The sequence below is a fragment of the Scyliorhinus canicula genome, chromosome 18 (genome assembly GCF_902713615.1).
Source record: "Scyliorhinus canicula chromosome 18, sScyCan1.1, whole genome shotgun sequence".
Classification (NCBI taxonomy): Eukaryota; Metazoa; Chordata; class Chondrichthyes; order Carcharhiniformes; family Scyliorhinidae; genus Scyliorhinus; species Scyliorhinus canicula.
Window position 1 is genome coordinate 65,558,903 of NC_052163.1, and position 22,074 is coordinate 65,580,976.

The 22,074-nt window shown below is 44.4% G+C and overlaps 2 protein-coding genes across 15 annotated transcripts in view; both read right to left on the minus strand.

Annotated features, from left to right (window-relative positions):
- Positions 1–11,535, minus strand: part of LOC119952881 (fas-binding factor 1 homolog) — a 171,053-nt gene extending 159,518 nt beyond the window's left edge. For 2 of the 11 annotated variants that reach the window (XM_038776492.1, XM_038776485.1), the window contains exons 1-2: positions 3,430–3,517; positions 2,176–2,319 (exon numbers count right to left, since the gene is read on the minus strand). Coding sequence is in view for 7 of the 11 variants with exons in the window: in XM_038776485.1 (XP_038632413.1) it covers positions 2,176–2,178 (3 nt within the window). In the remaining 4 variants the exon portion in view is untranslated. Of the gene's footprint in view, positions 1–2,175; positions 2,320–2,560; positions 3,356–3,429; positions 3,518–3,899; positions 4,144–11,393 lie in introns of those variants that run through there. The other 9 variants (XM_038776490.1, XM_038776484.1, XM_038776488.1 and 6 more) reach the window with 8 other exon arrangements.
- A 778-nt stretch (positions 11,536–12,313) lies between these two features.
- pik3cg (phosphatidylinositol-4,5-bisphosphate 3-kinase, catalytic subunit gamma) overlaps positions 12,314–22,074 on the minus strand; it is a 77,600-nt gene continuing 67,839 nt past the window's right edge. For all 4 annotated transcript variants that reach the window (XM_038777739.1, XM_038777740.1, XM_038777741.1 and 1 more), the window contains one exon: positions 12,314–15,042. In XM_038777739.1, the coding sequence (XP_038633667.1) occupies positions 14,761–15,042 (282 nt within the window). In that variant the 3' untranslated portion in view covers positions 12,314–14,760. The remainder of the gene's footprint in view (positions 15,043–22,074) is intronic.

Genomic DNA, 22,074 nt, shown 5'->3' on the forward strand with positions numbered 1-22,074 from the left:
GCGAGCAGGCTATTTTAGATTTAGTATTATGTAACGAAGAAGGGTTGATAAATAGTCTTGTTGTTAAGGATCTTTTTGGGAGGAGTGATCATAGCGTGCTAGAATTTCAAACTGAATGAGAGAAGACAGAGTGTCATATTAGCATTAGGCATAGGCCTGAGGAAAGAGTTGGCCCAAGTAGGCTGGGCACAAAGAATTGAGAGTAGGACAGTTGAGAAACAATGGCGATGGTAGAAGGAGATATTAAATACCATTCATTTAAAGTATATTCCTGAGAGGAAGAAAAACATTTCATGGCTAAATAAGGCAGTCAAGAGGACATAAAGGCAAAAGTAATGGCATACCATACTGCAAAATCTAGTGGAAGGCTGGAGGATTGGGAGAGCTTTAAAGTTCAGTAAAAGGCTACTAAAAATAAAATCAAAAGAGCCAAGATAAACTACAAAAGGAAATTAGCAAAAAACATAAACACAGATATCAAAAGCTTCTTTAAGTCTATAAAGAAGAGAATAGCTAAAATAAATGTTGGCGCTTTACAGGACGATACTGGTGAGGTAATAATGGGGAACACAGAGATGGCGGAGGCACTGACCAATATTTTGCCTGTCTTCAGTGTCCTTCTCCACTATCACAGCAGGCAGTCCATTTCACACCCTAACCACTCTCTGAGTAAAGAACCTACCTCAGACATCCCTCCTATATCTCCCACCCTGAACCTTATAGTTATGTCCCCTTGTAACAGCTACATCCACCCGAGCAAATAGTCTCTGAGTGTCCACTCTATCTATCCCCCTCATCATCTTATAAACCTCTATTAAGTCGCCTCTCATCCTCCTCCTCCTCCTAGCTGCCTCAACCTTTCCTCACAAGACCTACCCTCCAAACCAGGCAGCATCCTGGTGAATCTCCTTTGCACCCTTTCCAATTCTTCCACATCCTTCCTATAGTGAGGTGACCAGAAGTGCACACAATATTCCAAGTGTGGTTTCACCAGGGTCATATACAGTTGCAGCATAACCCCACGGCTCTTAAACTCAAGCCCCTGTTAATAAACATTAACACACTATAGGCCTTCTTCATGACTCTATCCACTTGAGTGCCAACCTTCAGAGATCTGTGGACATGAACCCCAAGATCTTTCTGTTCATCCACATTCCTCAGAACCCTGCTGTTGACCCTGTAATCAGCATTCAAATTTTTCCTACCAAAATGAATCACTTCGCACTTATCAGGGTTAAACTCCATCTGCCATTTTTCGGCCCAGCTCTGCATCCTATCAATGTCTCTTTGCAGCCGACAACAGCCCTCCACCTCATCCACTACTACACCAATCTTGGTATCATCAGCAAATTTACTGACATTAAATTTATTGAAGAAGGTGGGAGCTGAGATAGCGGATGCATTGGTTCTGATATTTCAAAATGGGTGGCATGGTGGCGCAGTGGGTAGCACTGCAGCCTCATGGTGCCATGGTCCCAGGATCCATCCCAGCTCTGGGTCACTGTTTGTGTAGAGTTTGCACATTATCCCTGTGTTTACGTGAGTTTCGCCCCCGCAACCCAAAGATGTGCAGAGTCGGTGGACTGGCCACGCTACATTGCCCTTAATTGGAAAAATGAATTGGGTACTCTAAGTTTATTTTTAAAAATGATATTTCAAAATTCTGTGGATTCTGGAAATGTCCCGGTGGATTGGAAACACAATAATGTGATGCCCCTATTCAAAAAGGGAGAAAGGCAAAAAGTAGGAAACTATAGACGGGTTAGCTTGACCTCTGTGGTGGGGATGTTGCTGGAATCAATCATTAAGGAGGAGATGACTGAACATTTGGAAAGACAAAGCTCAATCCCCCATTGATTGTCAGCATGGCTTTATGAAGGATAAGTCATGCTTGACAAACTTGCTCGAGTACTTGGAACCTATGGATACCGTGCTATACCTAATCAGGCTGTTATCTGTATATAACCTGTGCTATTCCTGATATGCTGTTACTCTGTATATAAGCCATGCTATACTGTGGTATACACCTGAAGAACATATATCTCAGAACTATAAATGAGTACCAAAAAAATCTGAAAGTAATGAGCAAGGCATGTCTACCAAGGGACTATCATAGTGCTGTCTTTGTTTGAACTCTGACTGAATAATCGACATAGGAAACAATTCCTCACTTACCATCTCTAATCACTTTCAGTAGCACAATCAACAGCCCTGCTTATACATAGTTTTAGAAACATGCATCAATCTTGACCAGAAGTTTACGTTTTGTGCTGCATTAGGTTATGGGGGATCCATCACTCTTCGCTTCATAGGAGAAGACTGAAAGGAAAAGGACTCAATAAGGTACAATCTTAATCAGTGTAAAACTGGAACTACTTGGCAAACATTGGGTTACTTTGGAAATACTGTCATTATAAATTGCAAAGCTCTATCGTGGACCCAATATTAAATAACTCTATGACACATATAATTGCTTTTAAAAATAATGAGTTTTTAAAAAAGAATGTAACAATGTGGATGCTAGCTATGTTACATTTCTCATGTGCTTATCATCCCTTACCCTAGCTTCTCATGCAGCAATGGTGCCTCAATCTTCTGAAATGTGACAAGGAAATTGCATTGCAGGGAAATCAGCCTCAAGAGTGATTGAGTGACATTTTTCCCCCTTACTTGGCATGCTGATAGTAACATGCAATCAAATCTATCTCACTGCAATGGGACACTCCTGCTACCTATTGGCTGCTGAGTTTGTCTCTATAACACTGTATTACAGAAATGATTTAATGTTTGAAGTTCTCTGCAATGTTTCAATATTATAAGCACTGTATCAAAGCAACTACACAAGAACGCATTTTCGGTTCAATGAACTTTTGAAGAGCAGTTAGTATTGTCTATGGATAAACGCAGCAACCAATTTACCGCTTAGCAAAACCTCAAAAGCAGCAACTGAGACTGACAATTAATTTGTCAGAAGTGCATCTTTAGAATCTTACAGCACAGGAGACAATTTTGATTAAACATTAAATTGAGGCCCCATCTGCTTTCCCAGGTGGGCATGAAAGATTCCATTGCCCCTATTTCGAAGATAAGCAGGAGAACCTGCCCCTGTCCCTGCCAATCATTCCACAATCAACACGTCTAAAAATCAGATTAGCTGGTCTTTATCAATGGACGAGTGTGGGATCTTCCTGTGCCACAGTTGACAACAACATTAGCTGTAAGGGGGTTGCTGAGAATGTTGCAGGCGCTATATAGATTCCAGTTGTTCTGTCTCTGGCACTACAACGCTACCAGGCAGAACTTGTGCATCATTCGATGACAAAGACTCACTCCCACCCTGAGCCAAGGTTCCAATGGCTGGTACAGACGCTGAATGGCCTCCTCCTGCACTGTAAATTCTATGAGCTAGAGTGAATATATCTCCCTCACCTCTCCCAGTGTCATGGTGGCATGGCAACATCAATACTTCCGGAGCACCCACTCTGCCGTGACCCCAGCCACGCCCCTCACACTAGACCCACCCCCAGGACCAGCCTCACATCCCAGCCCCGCCCCTAATCTCAATCCTGTGCCCAACGTTCCCCGCCTTAAACCATGCCACTTCTGGCCCCGCCCTCAGCCTCAGTCACGCACACCCAACTCCAGACCCCGCCCTCAGACCCAGTCAGGCCCCCTCCACTCCGGACCCGCCCCCCTTCTAGGCCCCGCCCTCATCCCCGGCCATCCCCCTTTCTAGGCCCAGCCCTCAGCCCCGACCATCCTTTCTAGGCCCCGCCCTCAGCCCCGGCCATCCCCCTTTCTAGGCCCCGCCCTCAGCTCAGGCCATCCTCCCTTTCTGGACCCCGCCCTCAGCTCCGGCCACGCCCCCACTCCAGCCCGAAAATCACACGTGCGCTAACCTGTTTGGCTGGTTAAACAACTAAAAGCGAGCGGCTGCTCTTTGTGTTCATCCCTTCCTTGGTTACAGTTAAAATCATCTTCACTGATGGCCGGAAACACCTCAGTTTGTAGAAACCTTGAGTTAACACAAGGGTACGGCAATGGATCAGAGCTTGCTGGTTAAATTTCATGCGAAAGACAAGAGCAGTGTAATTCAGCAGAAAGGTTATGGCTCGGAATTCTGATTAAAGTACCGTTGGAGGAACACTTGGCAACAAAACCCTCTGTAGACCGTTGCGCATGCGCGGGATGGCCTAGCGCTCGGCATTGTGGGAGCGGTAGTCCTGAATTTCAGAAACTTATGGCTCAAACTTCGGCCCTTCATGGCGCTGCTGGCTCATTGCAAGAACATTGCCACTCCTGTCGTTTCTCACCCCTGAAAATCGTTTCTCTTCAGATAATTATTGTTCTCTTTTGAAAGCCTCCATTGAACCTGTCCCCACCACACTTAGGCAGTGAACTCCAGATCCTAACTACTTGCTGCTTAAAAATGTTTTCCCCCATATTGCCCATAGTTCTTTGTTATTCCGCTTACGTTGGTGTCCTCGGGTTCTCCATTCTTCTGCCAGTGGGAACAATTTCTCCTTATTTACTTTGTCCAGCCCCCTCAACATGGTTTTCATCAATGTTTTCCTCTCAAACCTCTTCTTTGAGTAGCTTCTCCATTCTACCCACCTAACTGCATTTCTCATCCCTGTAACCATTCTCTTACATCTTTTCGACACTCCAATGCCTTCACAACCTTCCTAAAGTTGGAGGCTAAGTCAGGCCAAACTAGTGTTCTATAAAGATTCACAATTACTTCCTTAACCTTTGCATCACCCTCAACCCCTGACTTTATTTATAAAATGAAGTATCTGATCTGCCTTATAAAAGGCTTTCTCAACCTGTCCTACCACCTTCGACAATTTGCGCACTGTGGTGAATGTTCGTGGTTTATATAAATGATTTAGAAATGAATGTAGGAGGGTTGATCAGATGATACGGAAATTGGTGGAGTGCTAAATAGTGAGGAGGATAGCCTTCAATTACAGGAGGATATAGACAAGCTGGTCAGATGGGCTGATCAGTGGCAAATGGAATTAAATCCGGATAAGTGGCAGGGCAAAAAAGGCAAGGGAATACATGATAACCTGGGAAGCACCGAGGATCAGAGGGATCATGGTGTGCATGCACACCAAGGTACCAGAGCAGATGGATACAATGGTTAAGAAGACATTTATATACTTGCCTTTTTAGCTGAGCCATAGAGTTTAAGAGCAGGGAGGTTATGTTGTATAAAATTTTGGTTAGGCCACAGGTGGAGTATTGTGTGCAGTTCTGGAATCCACATTATAGGAGGGATGTGATCGCACTGGAAATCGTGCACAGGAGATTTACCAGGATGTTGCCTGGGCTGGAGGGTGAAATGAAAATTGCTTATTGTCACAAGTAGGCTTCAATGAAGTTACTGTGAAAAGCCCCTAGTCGCCACATTCCGGCGCCTGTCCGGGAAGGCTGGTACGGGAATCAAACCGTGCTGCTGGCCTGCTTGGTCTGCTTTAAAAGCCAGTGATTTAGCTGAGTGAGCTAAACCAGCCTCTAACCTTCATAACTAGCCTTCCAGCCTTCATAACTAACCAGGGTTAATTATGAAGAGAGATTGGCTAGAGTTGGATTGTTTTCTTTGGTGCAGAGACATGATTGAGATGTATAAAATTAGGAGGGGCGTAAACAGACAGGAACAAACCTTTCCCCTTGGTGGAGCATAGATTTAAGGTAATGGGCAGGGGTTTTAGAAGGGATGTGAGGAAAACGTTTTTGCCAAGAGGGTGGTAGGAGTTTGGAATTCACTGCCTGAGAAAGATGGTGGAGGCAGAGACCCTCATAAAATTTAAGAAATATATATTGTGCACTTGCGATCCCAGGGCATATAAGGCTATAGAACAAGTGCTGGAAAATGGGATTAGAATGCTTGGGTTGTTTTTGAGTGGCGCAATCACTATGGGCCTATGGGCCTTTTCCGTGCTGTGATTCTATGACTCCCCATCAGAATTGTATCCTATATTTTGTCTGCTCACGTTGCCTTCTACTTCTCTGCATTAGATTTCACCTGCCATGTATCTACTCATTCCACAAGCCTGTCTATGTCTTATGAATCTATCCTCCTCCCAGTTCATTAAACTTTTTGTGCCATCTGCAAATTTTGAAATTGTGCCCAGCGCACCCAAATCTCACCCATTAATATAGATTAAGAAAAGCAGTGATGCTAATCTCGACCCTGGGAAACCCCACGATACACATCCTCAAGACCAAAAAACTTCACCGCTACTGTGTTTCGTGTCACTCAGTCAACTTGCTGCCTTTCTTCCTCTCGGTCCTTGGACTTTAACTTGGCTGACAAACCTGATAATCTGTCACTTTATCAAACACCTGTTGGAAGTCCAGGTACCCAACAACAACTGCATTACCCATATCAAATCTTTTATATCACCAAAAATCTCAATCAAGTTAATTAAACAAGATTTGTCCTGGATTATTATTTTTAAAAGCTCTCCCACCAAAATTAAACTGACTGGTTTACAGTTACTAGGTTTAATTTTGCACCAACCCTGTACCGACATGCAGGGATCTGTGTGAACATGTAATCCAAGATCTTTCCTTTGCTCTGCATTTCTCAATCTCCTTTCATTGTGTATTCCCTTGCCTTAAGGCATCACCTCACACTTCTCTGGATTGGAGTCCATTTGCAGCTTTTCTGCTGACCTGACCATCCATTGATATGTCCCTCTTGTTTGTAGTTTTCTTTCTCACTATTGACCACCTGCCCAATTTTTGCATAGAATCATAGATAAATAGGAGCAGGAGACCATTCAACCCTTCGAGCCTGCTCCACCATTCGTTATCATCATAGCTGATCAGCCAGCTCAATAACCTGATCCCGCCTTCCACCCCGTATCTTTTGATTCCCTTCACCCCAAGAGCTATATCTAACTCCTTCTTGGAAACATACAAGGCTTTACCCTCAACTACTTTCTGGGTAGCGAATTCCACTCTCTGTGTGAAGAAATTTCTCTTCATCTCTGTCCTAAATGCCTACCGCATATACTCAAACTGTGACCCCTAGTTCTGGATTCCTCCACCAGCTGCAAACTTCTTCATCACTACATTTAAATCTAAATCATATACATCACACAATATGTTGGCAAGAGCATTATTGTTTTTAAATTCCCCACAGGAAGCACTTAACCAGTTAGAAGGTAGCTAATCCCTCCGATTACAAAAGTTAATCTTCAGGTTATTTGTAGTCCCATGGAACCCATGCCTACTGCTGACGTAAGAGGCACTGCGAAAACAGAAGCAGTACCTGAAATGACCAGAAAATTCTTCTGCAATGTATGTGGCAAAGGCAGAAGATATGCCTGGTTCACCCTCCACCCCTATTGGAAGTTGCTGCTTGTTAGTTGTGATGGAAGACAATAAACCTGGGTCTTGTCCCAAATTCTGTCTTTCTTCCTTCCCCGCCACCCTCTTTCCCACCACTCACCCCCAACCGTAACAACACCAAAGTTCCATCCCCATGTGACTGAAATTTCAATGTCACACCAGACACTGCATAGACATGACCTTCAGGCGAATCTTGGTAGCATCGTCAAGTTCCAGCTGAAATATGATTTCTGGTACAATGGCACCTAGAAATAAGGACTAGTCAGACAGGCAAGAATTCGGCCGGACCCTATGGTGGCGATATTTGGGGTCCTGGAGGAACCGGAGCTGCTGAAGGAAAAGGGGGCCAATGTTGTGGCCTTCGCCTCTGATTGCCCGGCGAAGAATCCTGTTGAATTGGAGGTCGGATTCGCAGCCTGGCTGGGGACTTGTATGACTTCCTCTGGTTGGAGAAGATCAAGTTCGAGTTGAGGGGGTCAGAAGAGGGTTTTGAGGTGCGGTGGGCGTCGTTAATTCATTTTTCCAAGTGTCAATTTAGCATAGCCAAGCTACCTACCCTGCAAATCTTTGGGTTGTGGGGGCGAAACCCACGCAAGCACGGGGAGAATGTGTAAACTCCACACGAACAGTGACCCAGAATCGAACCTTAGACCACGGCGCCATGAGGCAGGAACACTAACCACTGCACCACCGTGCTGCCCCATGGACCTCATTCATGATGCTATGTGAGGAGTTCTTCGTTGCAGGTGGGGCGGCGGGAAATAGAAGGAAAAACTACAAGCTTTTGATTATGCTCTGATGGACTGTATTTTGTTGATGTGTATGCTTGGAATAATATATCTTTTAAAAAATATGTGTACCAGCTAGAGCGAGGAAGGCTGAGATAATTGAAGTGATGGCTCAACATTTAAATTTGAAAGAAATCCAAGAAACACCCTGGGTCATGGCAACAATCAATCAGTACAATCAAATTTACTACAAATGAAACAATTGGAGATGCAGCAAAAACCAAAAGAAATGGAGCTGAGGCAGAAAGAAAGGGAAAGAAATGGAGATGAAGCAAAAAGGAGAGAGAGAGCGGGTAAAGAGAAAAAGAGAGACTTCCAGTTTAAGGCACGACAAATGACTGGGAAGTGCGAGAGATGAAAGCGAGCTTAATCCTAGATGGAACCCAGTGAGGATATGTTTAAATTTATACAAGCCCTCCCTAAATTCAAAGGGAAGAAAGTAGAAACGTTTTTTAGGGCTTTTGAGAAAATAACAACCCAAGAGCAAAGTGGAATTACCCCTGCAGAGTAAACTGACGGGGAAGGCACAGGGCGTTTATACTTCCCGGTCAGTGCTGGACTCTCAGGGTTATGAAATGGCAAAAAAGCTATTCTGGATGCATATGAATTGGTTCCTGAGGCATATAAGCAAAAGTTTTGGAATTCTAGAAGACAGCCAGGACAGGCTTGTGCAGAATTGAAGGGTTAAGCAGAACAAATTTGATTGATGGGTACGGGCATTAGGAGTTGAAACTACTGGGGGAATTAGCACAAATGGTAGAGTGCTCGCTTTGCATGTGAGAGGTAGTGGGATCGATGCCCATATTCGGCACTTTGATTTTAAAGGGGCGGCACGGTAGTACAAAGGTTAACACTGCTGCTTCACAGCGCCAGGGTCAATGTCTGTGCAGAATCTGCATGTTCTCCCTGTGTCTGCATGGGTTTTCTCCTGGTGCTCCGGTGTCCTCCCACAAGTCCCAAAAGACGTGCTGTTGGTAATTTGGACATTCTGAATTCTCCCTCCATGTACCCGAAACAGACGCCGGACTGTGGCAACTAGGGGCTTTCACAGTAACTTCATTGCAGTGTTAATGTAAGCCTTCTTGTGACAATAAAGATCATTAAAAATTATTACTTGTGACACTAATAAATTATTATTGTTATGAAGTTGTCAAAGATGTTATTCTCTTAGAGAAGCTTAAGAACCCCCTACATCCTATAGTAAGAACCCATGTTGAAGACCAGAGGTTGAAAACTGCTGGGCAGGCAGCAATTATGGCTGATGATTATGAGCTAATCCATAAATTTAAACCTCTGTTCCATCACCCTCATAATTTTGAACAGGATAGGAAGTGGGAGAGTGAAAGGAAGCAGGTAGCCAGGGTAAAAATGGATAGTTGGGAAGACTCTTGAGATCTCCTCAGACCAGGAAGGGAGGTACTGAGGGTAGAGGTGACACTTGGAAGCCTAGGCATTACCATTGTAATAAAGTTGGACACGTTTGTTCAGCATGTTGGAAGTTGCAAGGAAAACCCATGGGACTTGTGGGGATTCATGAGGAGGATTCTGAAAAGGGAACAAAAATGGAGAATACTATAGAGTAGACTGTAGCTTTAACTGGACTTAGTTGTATCCCAGTTCCATTGTATAAAGGGCAATTGGAGTGTGATTTAGTGTCAGGTCCAGTAGTTGTTGGAGAGATTAAGGAGTTCCCAGTTGGAGGAGTAGACTTGCAGTTGGAGAATGGTTTAATGGGAGTGAACGTTGTAGCTTCATCCAATGATTACAGAAAGTCCGAGGGACGTACTGCAGTTAGCACAAAACATGCCAACGGTAGAGCATATGGAAGTTAGGAAAACTCATTGAGCTGTAAATTAATCAAAGAAAGAAATGTTGGCAGACGTTTATCACATATCAAATGAGTGCTGGTGAACCAGATTCTGAGAATTCTAAGACTGAAGGTGACCATACAAAAGGAGTTCGCATTTGGGAATGACAGTGATGAAGAGTCAGACGAGAGTTTTGACTTCGATTTTGGTTCTGATTATGCAGTAATGATAAACAGTTGTTACCGAATAGGCCTGTCGCTCATTATCAATGAACAATTCGTAAGTAATTCTTCCAAAGCTAGTAAAGAAGATAGCAAGCCAGAAGAAGAAAGTGAATTGGACTTTTTTTTAAAGTGATTTGTTATAGCGTCTTGCAGTAAATCCATTGCCAATCCCTTCAGGTGAAAGAATTTCCTAGAGCATGCTTGCTTTGAAGGACTATATACATGATAATGTGACATTAGTTAGTCAGGGTGAGGGCAGTAAGGACTGTGAAGTGAGACCAAGCAAGCGGCAGGTTAACCCACATTCTTTTGAAGGTCCACAGAGCTTCAAGGTAAAAGAAACAGATAGCATGAGAGGTGAAGTAATCGGTAATCAATTCCTTTTGAAAATTAAGGGGAGGTGGATGGAGAACCCTGTAGTGATTCTGCAACTATATATGTTGGCAAAATCAAAAGTTTCATAATGCGCCATCTTCTAATTCTGGAAGTAGAGTGGAACAATTGAAATCTAGAAAGCACAAATCATGTTAGCCCTTATTACTAATTAGAGGTAAAGGCAGCGATTACAAAAACTGTGATGAGGAGGTAAAAGTTGCCACACAAGAAATAGTGCATATAAAGTCAACCAACTCTGAGAGGATTGAACCCTCAGCTGCAAAGATGTAAAGATCGAGAGGTTGAAAGAGTCTATGGGTTAAAAATGAACCAAATATATCCCTCAGCGCTGGCAACCCAGGTTGACTGCAATAGATCCGTGAAATCTGATTAAACATTCATTGGACACTCAGGAAAGACTGATGTTACACAAGAGACTGATATAGTAAAGGTACTGAAAGAATATAGACGGACTTGGAGGGAAACACCGGGGGCAGTCCGTTAAACAATCATGACGTAGACATAAGAAACTTTGAACCACTTTAACCACATCCGTTTCAACTAAACCCACAGAGACTAGCTCAGTTAGAGACTGAAGAACAACAATGTATGTTGGACATGTTGCAGAAACCGGCAAAGCCGCTATGATCCACCGAACGCCAAGTAGAGTTTGGGGAATCGCAGGTCATATTGGAGTACAAACCGCTGCTGACCGCCCCGGACTTCCACACCATAATCCACTTGCACTTATAGAAAGTTTAAAACCCGGAACGCAAGATTATTCCATTGGAGTTTATCATTACAGCAGTTTAATATTAAAATTGTACATATACCTGGAAAAGATAATGGCCTGGATTTTCCGCTGACCACAGCTGGTAGCGGGCTCCCCAATGATGCAGTGAATTGAAGAATTGGGATCGCCGTGATGCTCTGATAACCCCCACCCCGCACGCTAGCGGGAGAATGTAAATCAATGCAAATGGATCTTAATGGCTCATTTGCATCCATTTAGCGGGACAGGCACACTCTGGGCCGGAAATCACGTGGGTGGGGATTACTACAGGTTTCACCAAACGTGAACCTGACGTGGTGGACCTCACGGTGGGCCAAGGCAGTAACTCCTTAGGGGAGCTAGCCCCAAAGTCCATCGAGGGCCACCCTCCTCCCCCCCTCCGCCCCCCCCCCCCCACACACACACACAATGCACGACCTGCCCACCCCTCTACCAGATCCCCCCTTCACAACCCCTCCCCCCACTGTGAGCCCTAAAATGCGAGAACCCGCCGCAGAGACCCCCTAACTAGAGAGATCCTCCACAGAGACTCCCTTAATAGGGAGACCACCCTGGGACCCCTTAATAGGGAGATCCCTATCCAGGGACCCTAAAATAGAGGGACTCCCCCCAGACGTCCCCAGAAAACAACCCCTCTGGAAGCTAGAGGGCAGTCAGACAGGGACAATTAAAACAATTACAGCTGTAATACTTACCAGGAATTACCACATGTCCATTCCTGGAAGGAAAACAGCTCTTACCTGTGTTTAAACCCCTCCGATTCTGTAGCTTTAACCCATTCATTAATTTCTAGTAGTGGGCTGTGATTGACAGATTTCACAGAACAGCTGGAGCCTTGATTCATTCATGGGTGAGTGACTCTAAAGTGTTGAAACCCCAATGTTTACAAACATCAACCACATCAAAGAGTGGCAAGTGCATTGCAGCCACAGGGAAGTAAGAAAAGACCCCAGTAGATTGTGCAGCACTGTTCAATGTAATAGATTTCATTGTTCACATAATGTAATTTGTTGGTACAAAGAAATCCATTATATCGTTTGGCAGTTTGATTCAAGGAAGTTGCTTTTATGTTAGATTCAAACAAGTGAGAACAACGTTTCTCTTTGATTTCTTAAAGAGTCTCGCTAGAAATTCTTCTAGGGGAAGCATTAGTGTAGTGGTACTGTCGCTGGACTAGTGACCTGGAGTCATGCTCTGTTTACCCGGGTTCGAATACAATAAAGAAAAAATTCTGGAATTAAAAAATGATGGCCATGAAACCATTGACGATGCCCACATCCCATGAATGAATAAAATAAACAATTGCATTTCACTCCAGAATGAGGCTTTGTGACAGGATCAAACAAGTTATCTTGCTACCTGATCCAAAACAAACAAGGCCCTGAATTGTTGATGGAATTTTCCACTGTGGTAAACATTTTTAAGTATATTTAAGTAATGTTTGTGGCAGCTGCCTGTAACTAGGTGGAGAAGATGATAAAAAGTATTAATGCCCCTGTGATCTTTCTGCTCAGTGGCTCCCGGGAGAGTCTTGGAGATTAATGCTCAATTCTTGAAGACCTCAGGACGATCCTACAGGAATTAACAGCACTGCTGGGCCTCATCTCTTCCATTATTTTCAACACCTCTATCAAATCATATTCATGTAATACCGTTCCTCTCTATTTAATACCTTCAAATTATTGTTCATATTCTTCTCAACAATTTTACAAATGATTGTTAGAAATAACCAGCTGGATTTTCCCACCTTCAGGTGTAACTTTGGAAACTTAGTATCTACGCGAACCTCCATCAGAGTAAAGTCAGTGAATCTCTAAAGTGTTGCACATAAAACTGGACCCGGGCCCACGGGAGGCCATATTCAGGGTGTCGGACCAGCTGGGGTTGGAAACGGGTGCGGAGGCAGATGTTGTAGCCTTCGCCTCATTGATCGGTCAAAGGCGGATCCTGTTGGGATGGAGATCAACCTCTCCACCCTGTGCCCTGGTGTGGCGGGGAGACCTGCTGGAATTCTTAACCGTTGAGAAGGTTAAGTTTGAACTGAGTGAAGGATGGAGGGGTTCTACAATTCATGGGCATTATTCATTATGCACTTTCAAGAATTGGATCACATCGAACATTAGGGAGGATGGGGTTTGGGAGGGTTGCGGGAGGGGAACTGGATGTGTTAATGGAGACTATGGGTGATTCCTGATTCTTTTTAGTTATTTGTTTATATTAAGATGCGGGCTCCTGTTTGGAGGTTTGGTGAGAGGATGGAATTGTTGTTGAAATGGGGATTGACATTGTATTCATTATTGTTTATTGTTGGTGGGTGTAAATTTTGGAGAAAATGTGAAAAAGGAGAATAAAAATATTTATATAAAATAAAAAGTAAAGTCAGTGAAGCAGGAGAAATCCCAAAGTAGTTCTAGAGAGTGGATTGTGTGAAAACAGCACAGAATGATTGACCAGGTGAGGTGACTAAGTCGGGCATTAGGAGTATTAAACATAGCTGGGCAGTGAGCAGGGTGGGTTTGAGTATGAGGGGATTATCCACTAATGGGCTGAATAGGCTCAGGTTTGGAGAGGTGAATGGAGGCACACGGAGATCTGCCCATCTGCCTAATAGTGAGGATGCAAAGTGCCAATGTGCGACTTGGAAGCTGGCAACATATCCAAAGTTAAACTGGTGGGTTATTAACCGAAGACACAAAGACTCAATAAAAATGGGTGTCCAGCAGCTGCAAGAGAGTCGTGCCCAGCGCACCAAATGTAAAAGACGCTTTCAGTAGAAGTTGGGCAATTGGCGCGACAGCACCTGTCAATTCAAAGCAATGGGGTTTCCATGGTGATCGCAGACTTAGTGAGAAACAGGGGTTGGAGGAAAGGGGCAGCAAGCATTTTAAATGTTCATCAGCTGGTGGGAGTCGGAAGCTAATTGAATTTTGAGCCATGAATGAGTTATTGAAATTCATGATTCTTTGTGGAAATCAATGGAGAGCTCCCAGCATCTGAGCCAACGATAGCAGCTTGCAGTCTTTGACAGATTTTCATCCTGTCTTTCACACGCAGCAAAATTCCCAAGTCTGTTTGTGTCAAAATCACCACAGGGGCCCAGCAATTGAACAGCCCCGTTGGGTGGAGGGCAGCCTTACTTTTGCTTGTTGTTTAGAGAGGAGAGGTCGATTCAGCTATTTTTGAGCTATATTGTGGGTCAGTTCCGTTGCTGTTTTTTTTGGGAATGCGGAAATGTATTTCAAGCTTGGGTGAGACTCAAAATTGAAAAGCTAAGTGCCGACCAGTATAGCAAAACAAAGTCTTGACCAAACAAACTGCATTGGGATTAGGCTAAATTGGGAGAGAGGACATAAGTTTGAGGACATAACCGCATGTGTCGTTCTCTCTCCGCTTTGCATTTTTTGCAGCTATGCAGAGTGTTTCTCAACTCCCTGTTTTATCCCAAGCACAAGGTGGAGGAACCAGTTGAACTGGACAGTCCATCCCTTGTCCCGGCAGATCTCGATCTGGTCCAGAAAGTGCTTCTTGGCCTCCTCTTCATTCTTGCCGACTGTCAGTGTCTCGCGAATATATTCAATATCTTCTTTGCTGGTTAGTTGTGGCATCCCTGTCATTACCATCATGGAGAAGAGTATAATCAGTAGGTTGGTGTGGTGGCGGAGTGCAAGGTAGGCCTTGACACAGATATCCTGTGGGAGGAAATTAAATATAAATTTTCTGGAAATGAAATATTGTATCTATTTTCTTTTGTTCAAGCTGCATTAAAGAGAAAATACACTCAGTCAGACACTGCATAATGTAGCAGATAGGGTCTCCATGAAGCATGGGGATGGGATCCAGATTGCAACATCTCGCAAGATCATGTTAGATCTCGCAGGGCGTCAACGAGCCAGATAAATCTCAAGAGAGGCCTCGCACGAGATTTACCCCGATTTGGGTGTGGCGTTTGATTTTGCCCATACTGTTTAGTGGGCCTGACATTTTGTGCAAAAATGTAGAAGCTGACAAGTAATGAATTTGGGTTCATCCCTTCGGTCCCACACATATCGTGCCCTCAATGTTTGTCCCCAATGAGTATTGATAAAGCCATGATGTGGAGAAGCCGGCGTTGGACGGGGTGAGCACAGTAAGTAGTATTACAACACCAGGTTAAAGCCCAACAGATTTGTTTTGAATCACTAGCACTGCTCCTTCCTCAGGTGAATGAAGAGGTGGGTTCCAGAAACATATAAAAAAGAACAAAGAAAATTACAGCACAGGAACAGGCCCTTCGGCCCTCCCAGCCTGCGCCGATCCAGATCCTTTATCTAAACCTGTCGCCTATTTTCCAAGGATCTACTTCCTTCTGTTCCCTGCCCGTTCATATATCTGTCTAGATGCATCTTAAATTATGCTATTGTATATAAACAAAGTCTTCCATCTTTGACTTTGTCTGTATATATGTTTCTGGAACCTACCTCTTCATTCACCTGAGGAAGGAGCAGTGCTCCGAAAGCTAGTGATTCGAAACAAACCTGTTGGACTTTAACCTGGTGTTGTGAGACTACTTATTGATAGAGCATTATAGCAAAATAAAACCAAACAGGATCACTGTCTTGTACTAAGAGTAGCAACTCACCCAGGAACAGAGACTAGAAACTGGCTTTTTGCCAACTTTTTCAAACTGCTTTTTATGTGAGGACACCTCACACATATAGGATCCAGACGGGTCTTGACAAGGTGGATGTGGAGAGGATATTTCCTCTTTGGGAGAATCTAGAACTAGGGGGTCACTGGTTAAGAGGTGACGTGACCCATTTAAGACAGAGATTAGGAGAATTCTTTTCTCAGTGGGGATTTTGGGTCTTTGGTACTCTCCTCAAAAGGCAATGGAAGCAGAGACTTTTTTTTAAGGCAGGGCCTCCTAGACACAACCATCTTTTGCTTGATCAATGATCTTGCTTCCATCATAAGGTCTGAAAATGAGGATGTTTACTGATGATTGCACACTATTCAGTTCCATTCGTGACTTTTGAAATACTGAAGCAGTCCATGTCCAAATACTGCAAGACCTGGACAATATGCCTGTGGAAGTAATTGAGTCGGAAACATTAGGGACCTTCAAGCGGCTATTGGATAGGTACATGGATTACGGTAGAATGATGGGGTGTAGATTAATTTGTTCTTAATCTAGGACAAAAGTTTGCACAACATTGTGGGCCGAAGGGCCTGTTCTGTGCTGTATTTTCCATTTTCTAGCCAGACCTGGGTTGACAAGTGGCAAGTAACATTTGTGCCACACAAGTGCCAGGCAATGACCATAGCCAACAAGGGAGACTCTAACCATCTGCCCTTAATATTCTGTAGTATTACCATCACTGAATCCCCTATTATTAACATCCTGGGGGTTACCATTGACCACAAACTGAAGTGGACTAGCCATACCAATACAATGGCTACAACAGCAGGTCAGAGGTTCGGAATCCTGTGGCGAGTAACTCACTTCCTGTCGCCCCAAAGCCTGTCCACCATCTACAAGGCACAAGTCAGGGGTATGATTGAATACTTTCCACCTGCAGCTCCAAAATCACTCAAGAAGCTCAATCCAATCCAGGGCATAGCAGCCCACTCGATTCGCACTGCTTCTACAACCATTCACTCCCTCCACCATCGTCGCACATTGGCAGCCGTTGTACCATCTACAAGATGCACTGCAGGAACTCACCATGACACCTCAGATAGCATCTTCCAAACCCACAACCACTACCATCTCGAAGGACAAAGGAAACACCACCATCTCAAAGTCACTCACCATCCGGACATGGAAATATATTGGCCGTTCCTTCACTGTTGCTGAGTCAAAATCCTGGAATTCCCTCCCTAACAGCACAGTACATGTACCTGTACATCGCGGACTGTTGAGGTTTGAGAATGCAGCTCACCACCACCTTCTCAAGAGCAATTAAGGATATGCAATAAATTCTGCCTTGGGCAGCAACACTCGCATCCAAGAATGTATTTTAAAAAAATAGATTAGTGATAAACAAAGGGTGAAATGTCATCAGGGGTAGGTGGGAATGTGAAGTTGAATGGCGAGCGAGTTCAAAGGTCTGATTGAGCCACTCCCATTCGTAATTCACCGTGGTGGAACAGTGGCACAGTGGTTAGCACTGCTGCCTCACAGCGGTAGGGACCTGGGTTCAATTCTGGCCTTGGGTGACTGTCTATGTGGAGTTTGCACTTTCTCCCCATGTCCACGTGGGTTTCCTCGTGTGCTCGGTTTCCTCCCACAGTCAAAAGATGTGCAGGTTAAATGGATTGGTCATGTTAAATTGTCCTTAGTATCCAAAGATGTGCAGATTTCGTGGGGTTACAAGGATAGAAATATAAAAAATAGGTGCAGGAGTAGGCCATTCGGCCCTTCGTGCCTATGCCACCATTCAATATGATCATGGCTGATCAGGCAAATTCACTCCCGCTTTCTCTCCATACCCCTTGATCCTTTTAGCCGCAAGGGTCACATCCAGCTCCCTCTTGAATATAGCCAATGAACTGGCCCCAACAGCTTTCTGTGGTCAAGAATTCCACAAGTTCACAACTCTCTGAGAGAAGAAATTCTTCCTCATCTCAGTTCTGAATGGCTTATCCCTTATTCTTAGGCTGCGACCCCTAGTTCTGGCCGTGAACGGCAGCATGCCATTAGCTTTCCTCACCGCCTGTTATACCTACGACACCCAGGTCTCGTTGCACTTTTTAAAATAATAATAATCTTTATTGTCACAAGCAAGCTTACATTAATACTGCAATGAAGTTACTGTGAAAAGCAACACAATAGCACAGTGGGTACCACTGTTGCTTCACAGCTCCAGGGTCCCAGGTTCGATTCTCTGCTGGGTCACTGTCTGTGTGGAGTCTGCACGTTCTCCCCATGTCTGCGTGGGTTTCCTCCGGGTGTTCCGGTTTCCTCCCACAAGTCCCGAAAGATGTGCTGTTCGGTGAATTGGGCATTCTGGATTCTCCCCCTATGTACCTGAACAGGTGCCAGAATGTGGCGACTAGGGGCTTTTCACAGTAACTTCGTTGCAGTGTTAATGTAAGCCTACTTGTGACAATAAAGATTATTATTATTAAAAGTGCCTAGTTCATCACATTCCGGTGCCTGTTCGGGTACACTGAAGGAAAATTCAAATGTCCAATTCACCTAACAGCACATCTTTCGAGACTTGTGGGAATCGAACCTGGGACCCTGGTGCCGTGAAGCAACAGTACTAACCACTGTGCTCCCGTGCCGCCCGCTTTTCCCTTTTTCCTAAACTGCCAGTATTCAAATACTAATCTGCCTTCCTGTTTTTGCCACCAAAGTGAATAACCTCACATTTACCCACATTATATTGTATTTGCCCACTCAGCCAGCCTGTCGAGGTCACCCTGCAGCCTCTTTGCATCCTCCTCACAGCACACAGTGCGACTCAGCTAAGTATCAACCATAAATTTGGAGATATTGCACTCAATTCCTTTGTCCAAATCATTAATATATATTGTGAACAGCTGGGGTCCCAGCAATGAACCATGCAGTACCCCACAAGTCACTGCCTTCCAATCTGAAAAAGGATCCATGTAGTCCCATTCTCTGCTTCCTGTCATCCAACCAGTTCTCTAACCACGTCAATACATTACCCCCAATACCATGAGCTTTAATTTTTCTCATTAATCTCTTGTGTAGGATCTTGTCAAAAGCCTTTTGAAAGCCCAGATTCACAACATCCACTGGTTCACCCTTGTGCACTCTACTGGTCACATCCTCAAAAAATTCCAGAAGATTTGTCAAGCATGATTTCCCTTTAGTGAATCCATGCTGACTTGGACCAATCCTGGCTCTGCTTTCCCAATGCTCAGTTATTTCATCCTTAATAATTGACTCCAGCATTTTCCCCACCATCGACGTCAGGCTATAATTCCCTGTTTTCTCTCTCCCTCCTTTTTAAAAAAGTGGGGTTATATTAGCTACCCTCAAATCCATGGGAATTCTTTCAGAATCTACAGATTTCTGGAAAATGCATCCACTATTTCTAGGGCGACTTCCTTAAGTACTGTGGGATGCAGAGCATCAAGCCCTAGGGACTTATCGGATTTTAATCCCATCAATTTTCCCAATACAATTTCCTGGCTAATAAGGATTTCCTTCAGTTCCTCCTTCATGCTAAACCCCTCTGTCCCCTAGTAAGTTTATTTGTGTCCTCCTAAGTGAAGACAGATCCAAACTATTTGTTCAACTGGTCTGCCAAATCTTTGTTGCCAATTATGGATTTACCTGATTCTAACTGTAAGGCCTAATTTGTCTTCACCAGTCTTTTTCTCTTCACATATCTATGGAAGCTTTTGCAGTCAGTTTTTTTGCTTTCTGCAAGCTTACTCCCGTATTCTATTTTCACCATCCGAAATTAAACCCTTTGTATTCCTCTGCTGAATTTTAAATTTCTCCCAGTCATCAGGCTTGCTTTTTTTTTCTGGCCAATTTATATGCCTCCTCTTTGGCTTTAACCCATCTTCATGAAGAATTCTACAATATTATGGTCACTCTTCTATAAAGAATCTCAAACCACAATGTTGCTAATTAATCCTCTCTCATTGCAGAATACCCAGTCTAGGATGACCTGCTCTCTAGTTGGTTGCTCAACATAGAACATAGAACATTACAGCGCAGTACAGCCCTTCGGCCCTCGATGTTGCGCCGACCTGTGAAACCCCTCTAAAGGAAGTCCCTCTACACTATTCCCTTATCGTCCATATGCCTATCCAATGACCATTTGAATGCATTTAGTGTTGGCGAGTCCACTACTGTTGCAGGCAGGGCATTCCAACGCCCTTACTACTCTCTGAGTAAAGAATCTACCTCTGACATCTGTCCTATATCTATCTCCCCTCAATTTAAAGCTATGTCCCCTCGTACTGGACATCACCATCCGAGGAAAAAGGCTCTCAATGTCCACCCTATCTAATCCTTTGATCATCTTGTATGCCTCAATTAAGTCACCTCTTAACCTTCTTCTCTCTAACGAAAACAGCTTCAAGTCCTTCAGCCTTTCCTCATAAGATCTTCCCTCCATACCAGGCAACATCCTTGTAAATCTCCTCTGTACCCTTTCCAATGCTTCCACATCCTTCCTATAATATGGCGACCAGAACTGCACGCAATACTCCAAATGCGGCCGCACCAGAGTTTTGTACAACTGCAACATGACCTCATGGCTCCGAAACTCAATTCCTCTACCAATAAAAGCTAACACACCGTACGCCTTCTTAACAACCCTCTCAACCTGGGTGGCAACTTTCAGGGATCTATGGACATGGACACCGAGATCTCTCTGCTCGTCCACACTACCAAGAATCTTACCATTAGCCCAGTACTCTGTCTCCCTGTTATTCCTTCCAAAATGAATCTCCTCACACTTTTCTGCATTAAACTCCATTTGCCACCTGTCAGCCCAGCTCTGCAGCTTATCTATGTCCCTCTGTAACTTGTAACATCCTTCTGCACTGTCCACAACTCCACCGACTTTAGTGTCATCTGCAAATCTACTCACCCATCCTTCTACGCCCTCCTTCAGGTCATTTATAAAAATGACAAACAGCAGCGGCCCCAAAACAGATCCTTGTGGTACACCACTAGTAACTGGACACCAGTCAGAACATTTCCCATCAACCACCACCCTTTCTCTTCTATCAGCTAGTCAATTTCTGATCCAAACTGCTAAATCACCCTGAATCTCATGCCTCTGTATTTTCTGCAATAGCCTACCGTGGGGAACCTTATCAAACGCTTTACTGAAATCCATATACACCTGTTGTTGGCGAGGCCAGCATTTATTCCCATCCCTAACTGCCCTTGTGAAAGTGGTGCTCAGCTACCTTCTTGAACCGCAGTGTAGTGTAGGTACACCCACAGTGCAGTAAGGAAGGGTGTTCCAAGATTTTGACCCAGTGACAGTGAGGAACGGCGATATATTTCCAAGTCAGGATGGTGAGTGGCTTGGAGGGAAACTTCCTGGCGGTGATGTTCCATGAATCTGCTGCTCTTGTCCTTCTAGATGGTAGCGGTTGTGGGTTTGGAAGAGGCTGTTTAAGGAACCTTGGTAAGTTCCTGCAGTGCACCTTGTAGGTGGTACACACAACTGCCACTGTTTATCGATGGTGGAGGGAGTGAATGTTTGCAGGAGGGGTGCCAGTCAAGCGGGCTACTCTGTACTGGATGGTGTCGAGCTTCTTGAGTGTTATTGGAGCCTCGCTCATCCAGGTAAGTGGAGAGTATTCCATCACATTCCTGACTTGTGTCTTGTAGATGGTGGACAGACTTTGGATAGTCAGAAGATGAGTAACTAGCCACAGGTTTCCTTTTTAAAAAAATTTTGAGTGCCCAATTCATTTTTTCTAAATAAGGGGCAATTTAGCGTGGCCAATTCACCTACCCTGCACATCTTTGGGTTGTGGGGGCGAAACCCACGCAAACAAGGGGAGAAGGTGCAAACTCCACACAGACAGTGACCCAGAGCTGGGATCGAACCTGAAACCTCGGCGCCGTGAGGCAGCAGTGCTATCCACTGCACCACCATACTGACCCTGCCGCAGGTTTCCTAACCTCTGACCTGCCCTTATAGCCACAGTATTTATATGGCTAGTCCAGTTCAGTTTCTGGTCATTGGTAACCCCCAGGATGTTGATAGTCCGGGATTCAGCAATGGTAA